Source organism: Magnusiomyces paraingens, assembly GCF_902498895.1.
Source record: "Magnusiomyces paraingens strain CBS 517.90 genome assembly, contig: contig5, whole genome shotgun sequence".
NCBI classification, from domain to species: domain Eukaryota; kingdom Fungi; phylum Ascomycota; class Dipodascomycetes; order Dipodascales; family Dipodascaceae; genus Magnusiomyces; species Magnusiomyces paraingens.
In genome coordinates, this window is record NW_022474071.1 from 2,237,501 (window position 1) to 2,260,000 (window position 22,500).

At 24.7% G+C, this 22,500-nt stretch overlaps 3 protein-coding genes across 3 annotated transcripts in view; all 3 read right to left on the reverse strand.

Moving 5' to 3' along the window:
• SAPINGB_P006349 (uncharacterized protein) overlaps window positions 1–456 on the reverse strand; it is a gene marked incomplete at both ends in the record, with an annotated part of 1,185 nt that extends 729 nt beyond the window's left edge. The window contains one exon of the mRNA XM_032001060.1: window positions 1–456. This exon is cut by the window's left edge and continues 729 nt beyond it. Coding sequence (XP_031856951.1) covers window positions 1–456 — 456 coding nt within the window.
• A 4,316-nt stretch (window positions 457–4,772) lies between these two features.
• SAPINGB_P006350 (uncharacterized protein) lies at window positions 4,773–5,585 on the reverse strand (the record flags this gene model as incomplete). Its single annotated transcript, XM_032001061.1, has 1 exon — window positions 4,773–5,585. One exon carries the CDS (start codon window positions 5,583–5,585, stop codon window positions 4,773–4,775), a length of 813 nt encoding a protein of 270 aa, XP_031856952.1.
• Window positions 5,586–17,778: 12,193 nt separating this feature from the next.
• SAPINGB_P006351 (uncharacterized protein) lies at window positions 17,779–18,132 on the reverse strand (the record flags this gene model as incomplete). The annotated part of the gene is made up of 1 exon (XM_032001062.1): window positions 17,779–18,132. The coding sequence occupies one exon, from the start codon at window positions 18,130–18,132 to the stop codon at window positions 17,779–17,781; it is 354 nt and encodes a 117-aa protein (XP_031856953.1).
• Window positions 18,133–22,500: the final 4,368 nt, after the last annotated feature.

The window sequence follows — 22,500 nt, forward strand, 5'->3', positions numbered from 1 at the left end:
GATCAAAACTACAGTGGGATACTGTGTTGCAGAACCTTCTTCTTCTTCTTTCACATTATTGCCTTTTTTATATTGTCGTGGTTTCATAGCTGGTGCTATAATGTCTTCTGTTTTGACTAAATCTGGGAGAGCCTTAATGGCCACCACAATGTAATCAAAAACTGAGGCATCATCATTATTATTATTTTCTTCAGAATTGTTGTTTTCAGTCCATCGTTGTTCAAGTCCAGTCACAGCATCAGCTACTGATTTGACAACATGGGATGGTCGCCAGCCTTTAAGGTTCCCATGATCAACTGAATTAATTTCAAATCCGTGAGCAATGACTTTATCATAGTCTGAACGTAGTACAGATGTGACTGCGGCTTTGCGTGAGTGTTCAAGGGCAACTGAAGCAACGGTTCCGACACCTCCGGAACCTACCAGAAGAATGTTTTGTTTGCGTGGAGTGGTCATTTTTTATATGTTTTGTATATTTAGTTTAATTTAGTTTGGTTTATAAGTTTGAAAAGAAAAGTAAAAAAAAAAAAAAAAAAAAGAAAAAGAAAAGGGGAGGAAAGAAGTAGGTTTTTATTGTGGTTCTTTTTTTTTTTTTTAAAAAAAGTATTTATATATATAAATATAAATATATATTTAATATATTTTTTTAGGGGCGGTTACAGGGGGGTGGGGTTGAATATTTATATATTTATATATTTATATATATATATATGTAAATACATAAGGCTAAAACTACTGTTATAGTTAATTATTTAATCAATCAATCAACTAATTAATTAATAAATCAATTATGAATATCAAAAAAATATCTCTTTTTTTTTTTTTTTTTTTTTTTAGGTGGATGGTTGGAGATTCCTTTCAATAATAATAATAATAATAATAATAATAATAATAGAATTGGGTGTGTAGTGGTTTTTTTGTTTTTTTGTTGTTTTCTAGCGATACCGGAGCGATTTCAGTTCTTCTTCTTCTTCTTTTTATTATTATTATTCTTGAAAGGAAATAATGATGAAAGGTGTAAACTTTAGTTTATAAAAAAAAATTGATTTTGAAATTAATAATAAAATAAGCGATTTCGCTTGATTGAAGATTGATGGGGAGGGGAGAAAAAAATAAATAAATAAATAAATAAAAGTCCTGGGTGTGTCAGTTGTATTGTTGATTTTACTCAGGTCGTTTATTTATTATTTTATTTTATTTTATTTATTTGATATATCTTCAATTAAAACTTATATAAAAGATTTTATTTATTTATTTAATTATAATTATATAATTATATAATTAATCTAAAAGAACTACCATTTATCTGAAGAATTGGATTAGTTCTTTATCATCATATATCTATCTATTTCTATATATTTATATTTATATATATCAATAATATATTTATGACTTGAACATCAGTCGGGTATCATAAAGAAGAATTTAAAGTATTTAAAGGCAGGTTTCCGCGATTTAAAAAGACACTTTTTTAAAAAAAAAATTAAAAAATAAAAATAAATAATTTATTGAAAAAAAATAAAAAATAAAAAGTTTTTTTTTTTAACCGCCCTGTCGTTGAGAACCGTCCTTTAACGGCGTTAACGGCTTGCGATATCGGGGCGCCGTTCCGCTTCTTCTTCTTCTTTTTATTTTTATTTTTATTTTTTTTATTTTTTTTATTTTTTTTATTTTTTTTATTTATTTTTTTATTTGTTTTTAATTTTTGATTTTCAATTTTTATTTCTCAAAAGAACTAGTTTAGATGAAAATGACAAAATAGGAAAAAAAAAAGAAGAAAAGAAGAAAAGAAGAAAAGAAGAAAAGAAGAAAATAAAAGAAAATAAAAGAAAAGAAAAAAAAATTTTTTATATCTATAGTTGATATATAAAATTTTTTTATAAATTTTGATAATAAAATAAAAGAATCAATACCCATTTTAATAATATCCTTTTAAACAAGTATATAACTTATTATACCAAAAGATATATATATATATTTAAAATAAAAAGGAAAATCAACAACATGGTAGCATTCACTTAAACAACCCAACTCTTGATTAAATCCAAGATCTTTTATCTTTAGATACCTTATGATTACATTCTTCTCAAGAAAACTACTACTAAAGTCTTTCTTGGTCATTGAAACGATTATAAAACATGGATTAACCAATATTGGTTTTTTTTTTTTTATCTTCAACATCAAAATACCTGATATACTAAATATCTATAATGACTCTTAAACAAGTGTATCTTCCAAAAAAAAAAAAAAAAAAAAAAAAAAAAAAATTAGCCATCAAGTACGTGTGACACAAAAAAAATGTGTGATATTTTCTTTTAGAAACATACCCTATATTATCAAATATGATCCTTGATATCTCACCAAACATAAAAATATGATTGATCAAAGTTTTGAAAAAAAAAAACAAAAAAAAAAAAACTGGTCTTATAATGAAACGAAAGCTAAGGAATGGGAGAAGATGGGGGTCTGTTAGTCAAAGCATTTTATTTATTTTTGGCAAGAAGTCTTGAATAATTTAACCAGAATCTGCTCTGTTCCTTTTTTTTTTTTTTTTTTTTTTTTTTTGTTCTTAATATATATATATCTTTTCACAATAATCTTTTAATTTGACTTTAAATAAGTCTTGATATCAGTTTACTAGTAGCAAGGAATAATCAAAAAGATCAAACCTTCCTAACTTAATTCCATTTGTATTTATCAATGCTATTAATTGTATTTTTTAATCGCTCTAAGCAAAGAGATAATAAAGCTTACAATCTTTTGAAAAAATAGTTTTTTTTTACTATTTAAGAGTTTTGACATATCTATCTATAGAGACATCCTTTTCAACTATTCATTAAATGAATAGTTTTGAACAATAAAAATTCATTTACAATTTCAAGATCAACTTTTTAAAACTAATTGATTATAATCAATTAAGTACTTTTATATATATATATTTATTAAACATAGATTTAAAAAAGAAAAATAAAATAAAACGGAAAAAAAAAATTATTTTTTTATCTTTAGAAAAGATAAAAAAAATAATAATAGCCCTACGGGGGGCTCGAACCCCCAACCTTGAGATTAACTCTTATTAAGAGTCTCACGCTCTACCGATTGAGCTAGCAAGGCAACTAACTTAAAAATGTAAAAGAATTTAATAATTGATAAAACTTGAAATAAAAATGTAGTGTATAGACTGTTAAATGTGAGACATTTTTTTAGGTATAATTATTAAATAATGCAAAAAAAAAAAATAGACAATGTGAGACTTTTGTTTTATGAAACAAAAAAAAAAAAAAAGGTTTAAAATTTAAAATCTTTAAGAATTTTTACGTAGAAAAAAAAATAAAAACAATAATTAAAGTTTGTTTTCTCTCTTTTTTTTTTTTTTTTCTATTTTTTTCTATTTTTCTATTTTTTGTTTTATTTAAAAGTGTTATAATTATATAAATTACCTTTAATACATTTTTCACTTAAGAAGACAGAGATTACAAATACTTTCCCTTTTTAAAGAGATTTTATTTTATTTTAAAGAAAAGAAAAGAAAATTTCATCACGCATCATGAAAATTGGGGTTTTTTTTTTTTAATAATAAAAGACACTCATGTGTGCACACTTCCATGTATTATTACGTTTTAGTATTAAATTTTTATTTTTTTTTATTTGCAACTTTAAGCAAAAGAAGTTTAAACGGTGATATTGTTATGACAGTGATACAAATTAAATGTTCATATATATATATACATGAAAGAAGAAGAGTTTTGTTTTTTTTATTATTATTTCTCCAAATTGAATTTAAAATGCTTTCTCTATTAATAATCCGGGAATAGGTAATCAACATTTAACAAATTTTTTTTTTCTTTTCTCGCCTGGTTATGATAATCTTCATGTTATTTGTTAATAATTATTAAAAAAAAAAAAGGTTAGCTTTCTATTCAGTTTTTAAGATTTACTTGCATTTCTTCTTAAATATATATAAAGAAAGAAAGAATAATTGCATTTTAAAACTATTTGCAATGGCCGTTGCCCTGGTTTATCTGCAAGAAAAGGGTTTTTTTTTTCTCAAGTATTTCTTTAATCTACTGAGGCTTTTTTTTCCTTTAAGTTGCTATGTCTTATGCACTTTTTCAATCAATCTATCTATCTATCTATTAACCAGTCACAAACTGTTTATTGTTTTTTTTTTGACATAATAATAATAATAATAATAATAATAATAATAATAATAATAATAATAATAATGATGATGATGAATATCTTGTTTAAGCATGAATAAAAATACTGAGTTTGTTAATTGCAAAAAAATAAAAAAAAATAAAAAAAAATTCTTTAGATCTCTTTGTTTATATAAACCATTGTAGGGATTATTAAAAAAAAAAAAAATAAAAGTCATGTCCGAGAAACAAAAAAGAATTAATTTTTTTTTTTTTTTTTTGGTTTTTGTGGCTATTTTTACATTTCCTATTTGGGAAACTTGAGAAACCTTGGTTAAAAATAAAATTATTTCTTTAAAAGAAAAGCAAAAAAATATATATATATATTGCTGCTCTGTTTACTTTTTTTCTTTCTTCCCACCAGCCCCATGAAAAAAACAATCAAATTTCAAAATCAAAATTATATTATATATTAATTATATTAATTATTAAAAAAGCAACAAAGTGAGGTAGTAAATGGGTGAGGGAAACCAAACAAAAAAAAAAGTCCCTATATCCTCATTCATGAAATGTGTACATGTATCATTTTTTTTAATCTTTTTTTTCAATTTTTTTTTTTTTTTTTTCAATTTCTTAGTACTCAGCATCCTGGCCAGGGTTGGCAGTTTCATAATTGAGATACTTGAGAATGTAATGCAAAAGGGCTGAAAAGCCAGATCCAAGAATGGGGCCGACCCAGTAAATCCAGTGGTAATTAGGGAACTCACGCTTAGCAATGCATGGGCCAAATGAACGGGCAGGATTAAGACCGGCACCAGTGTAAAAGACGGCAAGCAAATGTCCAATAAAGAGAGAAAAGCCAATGACCATTGGAGCCATAAAGGTAGCACGGTGTTTTTCAACAGCCATAAAGAGAACAGTAATACAGAGCATAGCAGTACCAAACATTTCAATGAAAAGACCTTGAGTACGAGAAGCACCACCTCCAAGACCATTGGCAAAGGCAATGGGTCCAGGAGTCATTGCAGAAACAGCACCAGCGGCAGCCATACCAGCAGTCATTTGAGTGATCCACAAAAGAACAGCACGGGTTGGTGTAATTGCACGAACAAGCATGAGGGTGAGAGTAACAGCTGGGTTAAGTTGACCGCCAGAGATTCTAAAGAAGATAAAGACATTGACCATGACACCAAAGCCAAAGCCAAAGGAAATCATAATGAGTTGTGCTGGGTTTGAATTAGGAGATTCAATAGTCTTATCTTGGTTGGCAATCTGGGCAATAAAGAAGGCAAAGAGAAGAAAGAGAAAGGTACCGACAAACTCGCCAATTACGGCAATGAGATGGTTGCGGAGGCTGTCTGGGAGTCCCAAGATACGTGGGGGAGGAATGTAACCGATATTAGAACCTTTTGGTTCTTCAGTTGATGGCAATATACCGTCTGACATTGTTGTTGTTTTAAATGTGAAGGGATGTTGTTTATTTGAGGTGAGATTTAAAGAGAGGATGGAATTATGTTAGATACAAGAAAGAGAGAAAAAAAAAAAAAAAAAAAAAAGAGAGAAAGATAGGAAAGAGGTAGGGATTATATATCAAGTAAGAAAAAGAGGTATATATTGATTTTATTATTATAAAGAAAGAAAGAAAGAAAGAAAGAAAGAAAGAAAAAAAAAAAAAAAAAAAAAAAAGTGTTTGTGTGTGTGTGGTTCAGTAATATTTTTTTTTTTTTATGGAGGGGAAAGTAAATTGCACATTTTGAATTTTGAATAGTAATAGAAATAGCAGTAAGGCTTTATTTTTTTATTTTATTTTATTTTATTATTATTTTATTATTTTTTTTAAGAACTAAAAATAACTAAAGAAAGAAAAGATTTAAAGAAGCCACCGCCTGCCTGTATTGTCGAGGACAAAAAAAAAAAAAAAAAAAATTATAAAGAGAAGAAGAAGAAGAAGATGTTAACAAACAGCCTTGCGGGATCTTTTTTTTTTTATTTATTTATTTATTCTTTCATTATTTTTTTTTTTTCATTTTTCCATAATTATAATTATTATAATTATTATTATTATTAAATTGCTTTAAAGTTTGATAGTAATAATAATAATAATAATAATAATAATAAATGAATTTTATTCTTTTTGTTTGTTTGTTATTAGTTGAATTAGTTGGTTTCACTTTGTAAATTTGAGTATTCGGTAAAACATTTGGAAGTTTAAAAAAAAAAAAAATTTTTTTTTTCTTTCTTTCTTTCTTTCTTTCTTTCTTTCTTTCTTTCTTTCTCAAACAGATTTTTTTTTTATTTTTTTTTTTTTTTAATTTCATTTCATTTTCTTTTATATATAAATATAAAATGTTCAATCTGTATGTTTTAGTATTAAAAAAAAAAAAAGAGAGAAAGACGAAAATATCAATTTGAAAGTTTTTAATTTTTTTTTTTTTAAATTTTTTACAATTTTACATAAATAAAATGTCAACATTATAGTGAAGTAAATTACGTAATCTTATAATTATCTTGTTTTAATTATTTTTATTATTTTTATTATTTTATTACTTTTCTCTCTTTCTCTCTTTCTCTCTTTCTCTCTCTTTAAAAATCCAATTGAACTTCTCTTCGACTTTTTATTTTTTTTTAAAAAATAAATTACTTTAGTAGAATTAGTATGTATATATATATATATATATATATATATATATATATTTGGTAAAAAGAAGAAGTAAAAAAAAATAAATCAAATTTCCTTCAAAGTATTTATTTGTGTGATGATGATATATAAATCAAGGCGTTTTGCACTTAGAATATTAGGATCTTCCAAGGCAGAATACCCAAATTAGAACAAAAAATAGTATATTATATGGAAAAATGAATTTAAAAAAAAAATGGCTTTGTTAGAAAATAAAATAAAAAAAATCCAAGACAAAGCGCCTAAAGGATGTAAAATATTAAAAAAAAAAGCACAGACTTATATATATATATATATATATATATATATATATATAATTAAATATAAAAAAAAAAAAAAAAAAAAAGAAGTTAAGACTTATGCCTTTTATTTTTTATGTATTTTTAAAAAAATAATAAAAAATAATAAAAATCCGCCTTTAGGTAAACGCCAACTAATTTTTTTGTAGAATTTAAATTGTAATGATCATCATCATCTTCATCTTCTTCATCAATTATCAATTATCAATATTCCACTATTTTAAAGATCTTCTTCTTCTTCTTTTTCTTTATAACAACGAAAGTTGATAGAAACATATATATAGATCTTTCCTTCTATATATGCATAAACTTCTTCAATCTTTTCCCCCCTTTTTTTTTTTTTATCTTAATGTTTTTTTTTTTTTAGACATGTTCTAGAAATTGTTGTTTGTTATAGATTTATGCAAATTTGATATTAAAAAAAAAAAAAATAAATAAAAAATGAATCTCAATTCTAACGGTCTTTTTTTTTTTTTTTTTCTTTCTTTAACAGCCTTCATTTCGTTTCTTTACTTTTCCATGCCTTTTCCTCTTTCCCCTTAATTTTTCTTATTACAATACTATTGTTCTAATTAAATATAAAACCTTTTTTTTTTATATATATTTTCATTTCTTTTAAAATTCGGTTTATCTTTATCTTTCATCTTCTTCTTAAATCTATTTTCTCTTTCTTTTTTTTTTCATTCCAAAACATGATTGACAAACTTATCAATGTGTCTTTTAAACTTATTGTCACATGGGAATATAAAATGTCTTTATCAATTATGTTTTAAAATTCATTTTGTCTTTCATTTTTTTTCCCCTTTTTTTTCATCTTCTTCATTTTTTTCGTATCAAGTATATTATGTTTTTTTTTTCTTATTCATTTATGCCCACTTTATTCTTGATTGTTCTTTTTAAAAATAAATAATAAAAGAAATAAAATCAATCAATCAATCAATCAATCAATCAATCTACTTTAAAATCTGCCTTTTCTTTTCATTATTTTCGCGTATAATTAATTCAACCTTATTCAAAGTATTAGTATCTTTTTTTTTCTTCTTTAAATATACTTGAAACTCAAAAGAAAAATTTACCTTCTTTTTTTTTTCTATTTTAATTCATCCTTAATCTATCAATTGAAAAAAAAAAAAAAAAAAAAAATTTTATTTAATAATTTAAATCGTTAAAAATAGCAATTGCTTTTAGTTTTTTTTTTCTCTATTCACTCTTTTTTTTTTTTTTTTGTCTCTCAAATATCTTTTTGAATAAATGATTTATTTATTTTATTTTTTTGGCATCCCATCATGACTTTGTAAACTACACGCCCCCATAAAAAAAAAAAAAAGGGTATCTGTCAACTTCAACCGCCAGGACCACCAGGGGAAAAAAAAAAAAAATTTAAAATTAAATTTTTTTTTTTTTTTTCAAAAAGTACTTTTAAGGCATTCTTTTTTTTTTTTTATTTTATTAAATAAAAATACTTTTAAAATCATTTTTGATTTTTATTTCAATTCTATTTTGATCAATTTTAATCACTTTCTTTTATATATATATATATCATTTTCTCAATTAACCAGCAAGGCTTTTATTATTATTATTATTATTATTATTATTATTATTATTATTATTATTATTATTATTATTATTATTATTATTATTATTATTATTATTATTATTATTATTATTATTATTATTATAATAATTATTATTACTCAACAATAATATCATCTCGACAGGCTTTCTACTTTGGCTAAGCCGTAAGGCTTATTTTAAAGTTAATTATTTGGTCTACCACTACCACTACCACTACCACTACCACTTATATTAGTACCAATACCAACCTATTCACATACAAAAAAAATTACTTTTTTTTTATATTTAAAATAAATTTATTTTTTAAATCTTTAAAAAAACAAAAAATCTCTTGTTGACGTCTTCATAAAACGAAAAAAATAAAAATAAAAAAAATATTTTTTTTATATTTTTTTTTTTTTTAAAAATTTCCTTCTATGTTCTTCTTCTTCTTCTTCTTTTTTTTTTTTTACTACATTAATCTATACATCTCAATGCACCCACCCCACGCTAAGACTCACTTAAAAAGTAAACAAGGACCTTTTTTTTTTTTTTTTTGGAAAAACTTTAGCGAGAAGACGTGAGCGGGATCCGTGAACCACTGTTGATAATAATTATGATGATATTTATTATAATTATAACTATGATTATGATTACAATAATGTTAATGTTTAATGGTAATTACTATTCTACTATTCATATTTCTTTTTACTTCAATTAATTAACCCGTCTTTTTTTTTTATTTTAAAACAAAAAAATCAAATCAAAAGAAGAAGAAAAATAAATTATTAAAATAAATTATTTGATTAAAAAAAATATATTTGAAAAAAAATTAAAATTAAAATTAAAATTAAAATTAAAATTAAAATTAAATTAAAATAAAATAAAATAAAATAAAATAAAATAAAATAAAATAAAATAAAATAAAATAAAATAAAATAAAATAAAATAAAATAAAATACGGGAAAAGTTATTTCCACAAATGTCCTTTTTAGTTTTATTTTTACTCAAAATATTATTATATTATTATAATTCCCAATTCTGGCGTGACTCTAAAATGGGTCTGGAAACCCCAGCCAGATAGATAGCCACTTAATTATAATTATAATTATAATTCTATCCACATCATTCTATCCACATCATCATTCAAATCATACACATCATCATTACCAACTGACCTTTTTATTTTTATTTTTATTTTTTTACTTTTCCTGCACTAAATGTCGATATACTGATTATGTTGTCTACAAAGTTAAACTGCTCGAACCAATTGTACTTTTGTTTCAAAAATAAATAAAAATACTAAACATGACCGTTTCTCTTGCCTCTTTTTTCTTTTTTTAAGAAATAAATCCTTTGGTGCATCTTCATCATCATCATCATCATCTTCATCATCATCATCATCATTAGAGATATTAAACTTAATGTACATTCCCGTTCAGGTTCCGCTATTAAATTTTTTTTTACTTCAATTTTTTTTTTTCATTTATTTTTATAAAATTTTAAATAAATGAAAAAAAAAAATGGCATTTTGATGTTTTGGTAAAGTGTGTGGGACAAATTGTAATTTTTTTTTTCTTTCTATTATTAATTAATAACTAATTGAGTTAATTTTTAAGTCAAATTTAATATTATTAATAATAATAATAATAATAATTAAAATATCCTTCTTCTTTAACCTTTTTTTTTTCTCTCTCTCTCTCTAATGTCCATTCGGGAAGTGGTCAGTTAAGTCTACCAGTGTGAAACTCTCTCATGATGTATTCATTCACCAACCTTTTTTTTTTTTTTTCAATTAAAATCAGTCATATTATTATTTGCACTATTTCCAAGTAATGAAATAAATGAATTTACTTAATCTAAACCTTTTATGGAAATCCTCTTAGCACTTTAACATACTTTCAATAATTACTACTGACTTACTTATATATATATATATATATATATATATATATATTTTTCTTACAATTACAAATGATTCATTATTATTATTATGTCTCCTGTTTATATTCATATATTCAATTCAATTCAATATATATATATATATTTTTGATTAAATATCAAAAGTAAAGGAAAGGGCCACCCGAAAAAAAAAAAAAAAAAAATTGAAAATTAAAAATTAAAAATAAAGCAGCAAACCCAGCCTTATTATTGTAATTACGTACAACCCTCTCCTCCGCTGCGTAAATCCCATTGAGGAGTGACGCGCCTCCACGAGAATTTTCAGTTTCTATATAAGTCCATATTATATAGATAGATGTTACTACTAAAACTAGTCATTCTTTTGCCTTAATCGTCTACAAAGGCTCAAACACTGGAATCAACCCTAACCTCTCGGTATACAATGCTTAGGATTTCCGAGATTTATATATAAACCCTAGCGGTTAGTGAAACTTGTTACCCGATGGAGAAGCAAAAAAAAATTTTTTTTTTTCTCTTTTTTTTATTTCTCAATTAACTTCAATCTTGTATTTTAAATCATATATACACTTTGAGTAAATTTAGAGAAAAAAAGAAAAGGATTCATAGGAATATCAAATCTAATAATAAACTTATTATTATTTCTTCAACACATTTGTTTAAGATCAAAATGATATTATATTTATATATACATCTATTTTAATTGTAACTTCTTCTTCTCCAATGTATTCATCTGCTTGCATCTGAATCTACCAATAAATCCAACAACACCTGTAAATTTATTAATTAGTACTATGTGATATGTACGGCTGTATGTGTATGTTTATGTGAGCCAAAAGTAAATAAATGATTAAGTAAGTATTTAAATAATATTACTAATACAAAAGTATACAACCTGGGGTAAAAAAAAAATTTTACTTCACCACAAAACAAATCTATATAATAAATAATAATCCTAATCATATCATATCATATCATATCATATCATATCATACTAAATAAACCATCCATCATTATGGATCATGATCATCATAATGATCAGAAAAAAAAAAAAAAAAAAAAAAAAAAAAAAAAAAAAGCGGGGAAAGAAAGGATCTCATGGTGATTGATCATGATCAACATACAATTTGGGGGGGAGGAGGAAAAAAAATAAAAAAAAAAAACTTTTGTCTTCTTACTATTATTATTGCTCTTAATGTTGCTTTTGCTCTTATTCTTACTCTTGGAGATATGAAATTTATCATCACTTGACAAACCCACAAATAATATTTTATTCTTGTTATAACGTGACGGTGCTTATATATATAAGACTTGGGTGCAATATATATATTCTTCTTCCAAAGTTTAAAAGGTAACATAATTTGTTACTCTCATGTGGGTACAATTAAGAATAAATTTACACAAAGACTTAAAGTAGGTTAGTGATCATGATATACTTAAATGATACACTTAAAAAATAAAAAGTTCTTTTGTTCTTACTCTTAATTTACTCTAAAAAAATAGCTTATCTAGTTATCTAGGCATTACGAAAAAAAAAAATAAAAATAAAAATAAAAATAATCTCCTTATTTATAAACGAGGAAAGAAACTAAAAGTTTGAATTAATTTAAAAATGTTATGCAAATAGTTGAAACAAAAAAGTTTAACTTGAATAAAGAAATATATATATATATTTATTTATTACTCTAAGAAAATAACTACTTTTTGAAAAAAAAAAAAAAAAAAAAAAAAAAAAAAAGAGCAAAAACTCAATTATTCCGTATAAATAAACCTTTTTGTAACAGTCCTCCTTTAATAATTAATAAAATATATACTTTAAAATAAATAAATAAAGAAAATTTTCATTTCAAAACAAGGCAATCAATTAAACATTCATAGCTGGTTAGTTAACTAAGTAATAGCAACTTATCTTTACCTTTCTTTTTTCTTTTTTTTTTCAGATACTGGTTGCCCATATATATTATTATGTTTTTTTTTTTAAAAAAAAAAAAAAAGAAAAAATAAATAAACATAAGAGCAAAAAAAAACTCAATTATTTTGTGTTTGTAGTGAATCGTATATCTCTTTGTGATAGTCCAGTATTTGAGATTTACAAATGCTTTAAATTAAATAAATAAATAAACAAAAAGAAAAATATTTCAAACAAGATAATCAATTAATTAATCATTACTAGTTATATAAATAATTAATTAATCATCGCTAGTTATATAAATAATTAGTTAACTAAGTCATAGCAAGTTATATTTACCTTTTTTTTTCTTTTGTATGCTGGTTGCCCATATATATATTTTTTTTTAAAAAAAAAAAAAGAAAAAAAAATTATCACTCTTCGTTCATTTTTTTTTTCCTTTATTTATTTCTTTTTTTGTTTAAGCAACTACTTAATCAGTTTCTAAATCTTAAAATTCTAGATACTCCTTAATCTCTTTTTTTTTATTTATTTTTTTTTCAAACAAAAATTGTCATATTTTTTTTTTCTGTAGAAATGTTCTAGTATATCATTAGTGCCAACCATCCATCCTCATTCAGCAAATAGCACGCTATAAGCATTTCCACATAAAATGGTAAAGACTATATATATATATATATATATATAAAACATAAAGTGTTTAAAATGATTGTAAAAACAAAATACGTTTAAGTTTTACTTTTTGTTTTTTTAATTTGCAATAACGGTTTCTGAAAGAAAGACAAAGACAATTGTAAAATTCCAAACTCGTTTTGTTTTTTTTTTTTTCTTGTTTCATTTTTTAGCAATAGAAAAAAAAAAAACAGCAAAGAAAACTACAACATTATCTAATCTTAACATTGCTTTAACATTTAAATCTTCACTTAAATGTTTCATATACACTGGATAAGACCTAGTATTTCATTAAAATCGGAATAATTATTCCTGTTTTGATTTTTTTTTAATTTTTTTTTTTTCAGGAAAAAATATCCTAGTGTGGAGATTTAATCACATGTTGAAAAATTATGCAAGATATTATCATGGAGGTATTTTAAACAAGATTCATTTTGCTTTTTTTTTTGGGGAGGTGGGATTTTTCTTTGAATAATTAACAAACAAAATGGCTTTATTTAATTACTTGCTCAAATCACCTAAGAAAAGATCTTTGACATAATTGAGTTTTTCAAAAAAAAAGAAAAAAGAACTAGTATTTTTTCATATAAACTATTGAACAGACTGGAATTTACTTTTTATTTTTTTTTTCAATTTATTATATTTCTTTGTTAAGTAAAATTCGAAATTAATTACAATAAAAAAAAACAAAAAAAAAAAATTCATATTTATTTCTATTAAAGATAAATCTTTGCTCTTTCTGGTTTTAGGATTTCTTTTTTTTTTTTTTTTTTTTCCTATTTTATAACTTAAACCTTTAAATGCTATCATTTTTAAAAATGTAAAAAAAAAAACAATCTCTTTAGATATAAATTCCTGGTAATTTTTACATACATTCACTTATAAATCAATTTTCCATTCTTTTTTGTTTTGTAATTTTCTTCTTCTTCTTCTTCTTCTTCTTTTTCTTCTTCTTCTGCCTTGAAAATAAAAAAAAAGACGGATCTATATCAAACTTTGGTGTTGTTGATAATGGTTAGGGTGTGTTTCATGATATACATCAGTCAAGTGGAAATGATATATATATGTACATTAAACCACAAAAAGATTTTTTAAATACGTTGAACAAAGTATTTTTATAAAATTAAAATAAACAAAATTCTTAATTTGGATATTTATCTTAATACGTTTATTTTTATTTTATTTTTTATTAATTTTTTATTAATTTTTTATAACTGGTAGTAACAGCCACATGTTTGATAATTTCAAAATGATAACTAGGTAGGTATATTCATTAAGGTAGATAGAATTCGAGTCTCAAAAAAAAAAAAAATAAATAAAGATATATCATTTAACAGGAATTGTAAGATATATAAATAAAGATATAAAACATAACAGTCAATCTTGTTATCAATATGTTTGGCGTATGATACATTCAAGTAAACAAACATATTATTATTGTAATTTTTTTTTTTTTTTGAACCAGCTTTAGAATAGAATCTATACTAAACAAAAAGAAAGAATAAAAAAAAGCCCCAGTTTCATTTAATTTCATTTGATTTCATTTGAATTTTTTATTATTATTATTTAATCTAATCAATTGAATAATAATTGAGATTCATTCTGGTATAGTTTTGAATAAAGTAGAATCAGTATATATATTGTCTCTCGAAACAATCACAATCCAATTTGGGTAATTTAATGCCACAAAACACACATATATATAAATTAACTTTTTGTCAATTAGCTTTAAAAATCTCGTATATCTCAAAATATAAAAAAAAAACACTTTTCAACTATTTTGTTTTTTTTGTTTTTTTTTGCATTAAATTTATTTATTTTTTCAAACATTTGTTATAGTTTGAGGTATCAGTTCATTTTTTGATGATTATCTTGTTTGCTATAATTTCATTTTTTTTTTTTTTTTTTTTGTAAATGTTTACTTTGCTTTCCAAGTTTTGTTTTTTTTTTAAAAAAAAAACTTTTGTTTCATTGATAATATACTTCTTTATACCTTCTAATATTGATAACTCAATTGCATCCTGATATATTCTCTCCACCTTTATGAGTCTTGGCCATCTCAGGACATTATTTTTCGAAAATGTTAATAAATAAATAAATAAAAAAAAAAAAAAAGCATATGATTTCTGCATGAAACTAATCTTATGTTATCCAAAACTACTTCTTCTGCTAGTTATCTGCTGAGTTCTGTTTATATGATTTGTTTTTTGTCTCAATTCAAAAATATCAAACCAGTCAAAGCTTATCTTTTAGTAAAATAAAATTTCAAATCTCTTTTCCTCTCAATTTTTTATTTTTGTTTCTTTCTCCCAATTTTAAAAAATAAAAAGTTTAAGACTCTGAACCAATTCACATATAACTTTATGTTTTAAAAAAAAAAATTCAAATGTCCAAGCTTTTAGTTTATATTTATAAATATAAATATAAAAAATAAAATAAAATAAAAAAATAGGACAAATTAAGTAAGATATCATCATATTCATTAAATCATTTTGACACATGAAATAACTCGCATCACTTTAGCATCAACTTAAGTTCTTAAACTGAAACATGTTTTTTTTTTCGCTATAACGATAATCCCGCTAGCCGTTGAAAAAAAAAAAAAAAAAAAAAAAAAAAAGTTGCGGAAAGTCTATGTTAAAAGGTAGGACATTGCTTGCTCAATTGTAATGACTTTAAATAGACAAACTCAATTGTCAAGATAAATAAATGGTTATCCAAACCAATGATTATCATGAAAAGAAACATGCCATTTTTTTTGTTAACTTTGATTTCAATTGTACATTATAAAAAAAAAAAACAAAATATATGTTTTTTTTTTTTTTTTTTTGAATTCAGCTTTTATTTTCACTCATCTTTTGCAAGCATTACAAGAAATTTCTGTTGTAGATTTTTTTTTCCAGCATGAATCCTGAGTATTAATTACACACACCAATGCAATGCAAATAAATACTTGTCAACAAGAATCTTTTTCCTGATAGTGATGGTATCCACTATGCAACAAATACAAATTGGAGAGCTGCCCCTTGTTATTTCATTTTTATTTAGCCCAAAAAAAAAAAAATTCGCTATCAGGGTATTTGTGTGCCGATTAGCATTGATATCGAAATACTGTTTGTCAGCAGTAACACTCTATTTAAGATTCGGGTATTAAAAAAAGCTGTTGCATGAGTACATCATTATTTCAGGATATTATGACAAATATACATGTTAAATCAATGACAATATTGAGTCTTTTTTTTTTTTTGCAACACACACATACACGCATATACATATATACATCAAATGGTAGTAAGCTTGATACTAGTTTAATTGTATGTTCTTTTTATATGAAAAAAAAATAAAAAAAAACTTTATATATATGTCTTCCCGGGTAAATCTTATCAGCAAAGCAGCCAGCTGTCTTCTTTGTTAGATATCGCGCAAAATGACAACCGAGCGTTGATGAGTAAATGAATCTTTTGAGTATAAGTAATTAAAATGAGTCCAAGAAAAGAAAGAAATATTTTAGTAAATACTGCGATTTTAAAAAATAAAAAAAAATAAAAAAAAAATAAGACTGAAAAGTGTGGTATTAAGTCTTCGGTAAGTAGTCGGCGGTTATTCTCGGTGTTTGGAACAGCAGCCCATCGGGCGGGTATATAGATAGATATTTGATTATCGCTTAACCGCGGTTATTATTGAATCTTTACCACGGCGCTTAAATAATACCGACTAAGCGGGGGGGGGGGGTGGGATGGTGGTGGAAGGTAATTTATTAATTAGTAATAAAAGCGCCAGGTGGTCCGATCTCAAAAAAGAAGTGGAGAGGATAATAATGATGAGGAGGAAGGGAGTGAGGGGGGCAAAGGGATTGTTTATTGATGCCATGGTTTCTATGGTGTCCATTAAGACCAGTCATGCCATCCATGGGTTGGACTTGTATGGTTATGGATAAGAAGAAAGAAAGAAAGAAAGAAAGAAAAAAAAAAAAAAGTGTTTTGAAGACCAAATTTTGTTGTTGTTTTTGTTATTGCACAGCTCTTCGGCGCTATTTTGAAGCCGTGCCGATGAGAGGGGTGTTGAGATTTCATCTATAGATGAGATGAAGCTGACGTGCTGATAAATACGCAGAAATTAAAAAGTAAATCTCCGTGTAAGTTTAAGATAACTATTAAACTCGGGTATTTGTATTTGTAATTGTAATTTTAAAGCATAAAAAAACAACCTTAACTACTCGGGATTTTAGTCTTCAACTAGGTAGAGAGGGCCCTGAGCATTAAACAAGGTAAAAAAAAAAAAAAAAAAAAAAAAAAACAAGCATTAAAAGAATCGTTTGTTTTTACCCTTAATAGTTTAAATATATATTTCAAGAGAGAAATTCGAATTTATTTTAAAAACTTTTTATTAAAAAAAAACTAATACGTTAAAAAACCAAAATATAAAAAAACATGCAGAATATTAAAAAAAAAAAAAAAAAAGAGTAAAGCCAAGTCAACACTAAATACCAGATTTAAAATGAGACCAAAAAGAGATGCAAAAAAAAAAAATTGTTAAAAAGTCATAAGTCGTCACAAGAGAAAAAAAAGAAAAAAAAAAGGTCAAAAGAAAACCAAAGATTCATTTCTTTTAATCAGAGGCACCACCAAGAATAATGGTTTCAGACTCAGACTCGTTAAACAGAATACTGCTCTCAAGGGCCTCAGCGACTTGTGAAGAGGCTGCAGCAGCGGCAGCAGCAACAGCAGCAGCAGCAGGCTGAGAAGAAATATTGTTTTGCCATGCAAGGCTAGCAAGAGGACCAAATTGTTGAGCAAAGACTCTGTACTCCTTAAAGGTCTTAAAGTGAGAAACATCATTGGCCTTAACCTTAGGGTTAGCAGCTGTAGAGATGATTCTGGAGGTAGAAATGGCACGAGTAGCCATGGGGACGGCGACACGAACAGAGGTGGCAAGAGAAGTTCTAATAGGAGCAGCGATCATTGTTGTTGATATTTGTTTTTTTTTTTTTTTTTTGAAAAAAAAGTTGTTGTTAATTGAATTGAAAAAGGTTTCTTTTTTTTTTGGTTGTAGATTGAATAGTAGTAGAGATGATTTGATTGATATAGAATAGAAAGAAAGAGGGAAGAAAAGAAAAAAAACAAGAATTAAAAGGAGAACTGAGGAGGTATTTATATAAATTTCTAAATAGAAATCAAAGAGTAAAAAGAGTAGCAACTCAATTGGGAGATTTTTTTTTTTTTTTCAAATACAAGAAGAGGGACTTTCGGTGTTTCTTACGGCATGTGAAAAGAAAGTAGGAGGAAATGATGATATGAATGGGAAAAAAAAAAAAAAATTAGTGGTGCGCCAGGAAGAAGAAGAAGAAGAAAAATAAATAAATAAATTCCAATTATTAAATAAAATAATTTTATATTCAGCTATTAAATGCTGCGGCTCATACATCATTTTAAAAAAAAAAAAAAAAAAAAAAAAAAAAAAAAAAAAAATCTTCACTCCAAACGGTGCTGGGCGTTATTTTCCCTATTTTGGATGCGGCAGGTTAAAAAAACATTGGCCACTATAAACTGATAAGCGTCATTTTCAAATGAAAAAAAAATTTTTTTTTTTCACATCATGTTTTTTTTTTTTTTATTATTATTATTATTATTATTATTTTAATAAAAAAAAAAAAAAAGAAAGAAAAAAAAAAAAAATTTTTTTGAATTAAGGAATTTGCAAAGAATATAAAAAAAAAAGTTTTTTTTTCATATGAGACAAGTTAAAAAAAAAATAAAAAATAAAAAAAAACAATTTTGAGAATAGATTTGAAAATTAACAAGACTTAAAGTTATGTAATTCAATCAATCTTGAAAACCAAAAAAAAATAAATAAATAAATAAATCTTAGCAAAGTCACCTCGAGACAGACGAAGTATACGAAATAAACCAAAGTTTTTTTTTTGTTATTTTAATGATTCAAAAAAAAAAATATAATAAATAATCAATATCGGAGCTCTTTTTTTTTTTTTTAAAGTGGACCACAGTTGTCCATCTCTTGGTTGTCAAAAAAAAAAATACTTATATATTATATTATTTTTTTTTTTTTTTTTGGTTTTGAGTAGTACAGTAGAGTTGGGAAAAATTTCATCATCATCATCATCATGCAAAATAGCCCACAAAGTAGGACTCCGACAAAAAAAAAAAAAAAAAAAAATTAAAATTAAATTTTTCAAAGACTGAATAATCTCTTTGGACATGCCATTTTTTTTTTTTTTAAAAAAAAAATAAAAAAATTTTAAAACAAACAAATAAAAAGACTTTCTTTAACAACAATAACAAAAACAACAGCAGCAACAACAAGAAAAAAAATAAGACAACTTTAACGGGATCCCCGTTTTACCCCGGATCTATTTCTCTCTTTCTCTCTCTCTCTCTCCAGATTACTCTCTGTATTGTGTTTGTTTTCCTTTAATTTCTTTTATATAACAAATAAACAAAATCTGACGTGGAAGAAAAAGTTTTAATAGAGTGAAATGAATAAATAAATAATAATAAATAAATAATAATAAATAAATAAAAAAAAAAATCTTACACTAAAAGAAAATCGGCACTTCCGTCGATCATCCCGAGGTAGCTGCTACAAGTGTACAAAAAGCGGAGGTTTAAAATTTCAGGTAGAAACTTTGTTTAAAGACACCAAAAAGAAAATAAAGTGGATGACCAGCTTTAAAAAAAAAAAAAAAAAAAAATTAATTCAGCCGTACACTGATAAGCAGTTCTAACAACTCTAAATTTGGTCTTCTCGAAAAAAAAAAAAAAAAATAACCCCCCTTTCTTAAATGTTTTTAATTTTGTGGTATTTAAATGACTGGTTCATATATATATATATATATATATATATATATATATATATTTAAATCTGACTAATATTATTCAGCTGACTCATCACTTTATTATTTTATTTATTTTTTTATTTTATTTATTTTTTCTTCTACTTCCCCCCCGCTCCATTTCTCCATCTATTATTCTTACCTAATATATACATATTAGTAATGATGAATAATCTTATTCCTCGTCTTTTTTATTTATATATTTTTTTTTTTTTTCATGAGTTTATGAATTTATGAGTTTAAAACTATATATACAATATTGAATTCGATCCATAGAAATCCTATAATAATAATTAATGTTTGAATGTTTGAATGTTTGAATGTTTGAATGTTTGAACTAAATAGAATAAAATAAAAAAAAATCTGATCTTCAAAAGCAACCTTAGAAATTGTAGCAACCATCTCTTGAGTCACCCCATTTAAATCAAAACTACAATCACTAAATCTTTTTAAAAACGAAAAAAAAAGCGCAAATGTCCTGGCTCAAGTGGAATGACTTTGTCAAGGGATGAATCTCACACACACACACACACACACACACACACACACACACAAATACCCAAATATATATATATATATATCATCTTCAAGTTGCTACACCTCCATAAAAAAATCACTCCATTGTTTATTGATTGGATGATAGACTGAAAAAATAATATCTATTCATCCCAGAAATCACATCATCACGAGGCAACATGACCCTGTATATATATATATATATAACGTAACGCAACGTAACGTAACGTAACGTAACAAAACTTGACTTAACTCTCGGAACTCCATTTTCCTTAGGAACTCCGATTGCTATTTATCATCATGATGATCAACATAACCAGGCTAATTATTAACCAAGTGTGATGCATTATATAATAATTAATCTTATGGGCCCATCTTTTTAAGGAAATTAGAAAAAAAAAAAAAAAAAAGTACCTTTTAATCTGTAGATATTGATATTACTAGATAATAACTTTAAATCAATACTACTAAAACTGGCAATATATGGATGACACTTTCAATAAAAGAATCCTCCGTGTTTGTCACCGTGGCATGTAAGCAATATTATCATTGTTTTTGTTATTGTTATTGTTATTGTTATTGTTATTGTTATTGTTATTGTTATTGTTATTGTTATTGTTATTGTTATTGTTATTGTTATTGTTATTGTTATTGTTATTGTCATTGTCATTGTTATTGTAATTGGCATTGCACTACATCCTCTTCTTCTCATTCCAGTTCCTCATGCTATCCCTTCCCCTCTGTCCTTAAGTCTTTCATCCCTCCCACCATATTATTACAACTATGTGTTTTTTTTTTTTTTTTTTTTTTTTAAAATACCACGTATTGAATTGCGGCTTACTTTAAGCATCATGCCATCCATCACCTTTTTCTTTTTTTTTTTTTTTCTTGTAGGAAAACCATCCATTGCTCCATAGGACAACCGGCAGACAGACAACATATATATATGATGATATCTTCTCCGATGATATCACTGCCATCAAGATAACGTTTCTATGGAATCTGACCATATCTTGGTTACAATTTCTTGAAAAAAATAATAACAATAACAAAAAGAATAAAGAGTTTCTACATTTCCTATTATTTGTAATTAACAATGATGAAACCTATGTGATTACTTTGTAATTATAATTGTCCATAAAGATATGAGAGAAAGTTATTCGAAGCGAAGATCCGTTATTGCACACGTGTCTTTGTTTTTAACATCAGTTTGGTGGACAGCCAAAAAAACATGATTTATAAACTCTGTCAATATGAAGGGGGGCATTGTATTAAATCCATTAATGGTATATTTTTTTTTTCTATGAAAAGTTTTAGAATATACAATATAAGAAAAGACCCATTCAAAATTAAGTCAAGTCCTTTTTATTTTGTTTTATTTTTTGAAAAAATCTTCTTCAAGCGAAGCAAACAATTTTTCAAAGATTGAAACAGTTTCTCCGAGTCAATTGAAAAAAAAAAAGAAAAAGAAATTAAAATTTTTTTAGTTTTCCTAAAAAAAAAAAAAATATAAATGGAGAGACTTTAATGGTGAAAAAAAAATAAAAATAAAAATAAATTAAATCACATGAAAATCAAAAAAATAAATAAAATAAATAAAAAAATAAATTAATTTTTATCTATCCAATCGATAGCATTCTTTGTTGACAATCATGACGTGTGTATTCCAGGAACAAGGACATGCATACAAACCAAAAATAAAAAAAGTAAAAATAAAAAAAAATAGAAATAAAATAAAATAAAAATAAAAAAAAGTGTGTAAGTAAAGCTTTTTTTTTTTTTTTTTTCACGCAACATTCTTTTTCAAATTGGTTTTTATTTTATTTTATTTTATTTTTTTTTTTAATTGGAGTGGTGTTTGTCTTCTTCTTTTGGTACTTTGCTCCGATTCAAGTCTTTTTTTTTTTTTTTTATTTTGAGTATCTACTAGCAGCCGCACGTTGATTTTTCTCGAGGAAAAAAAA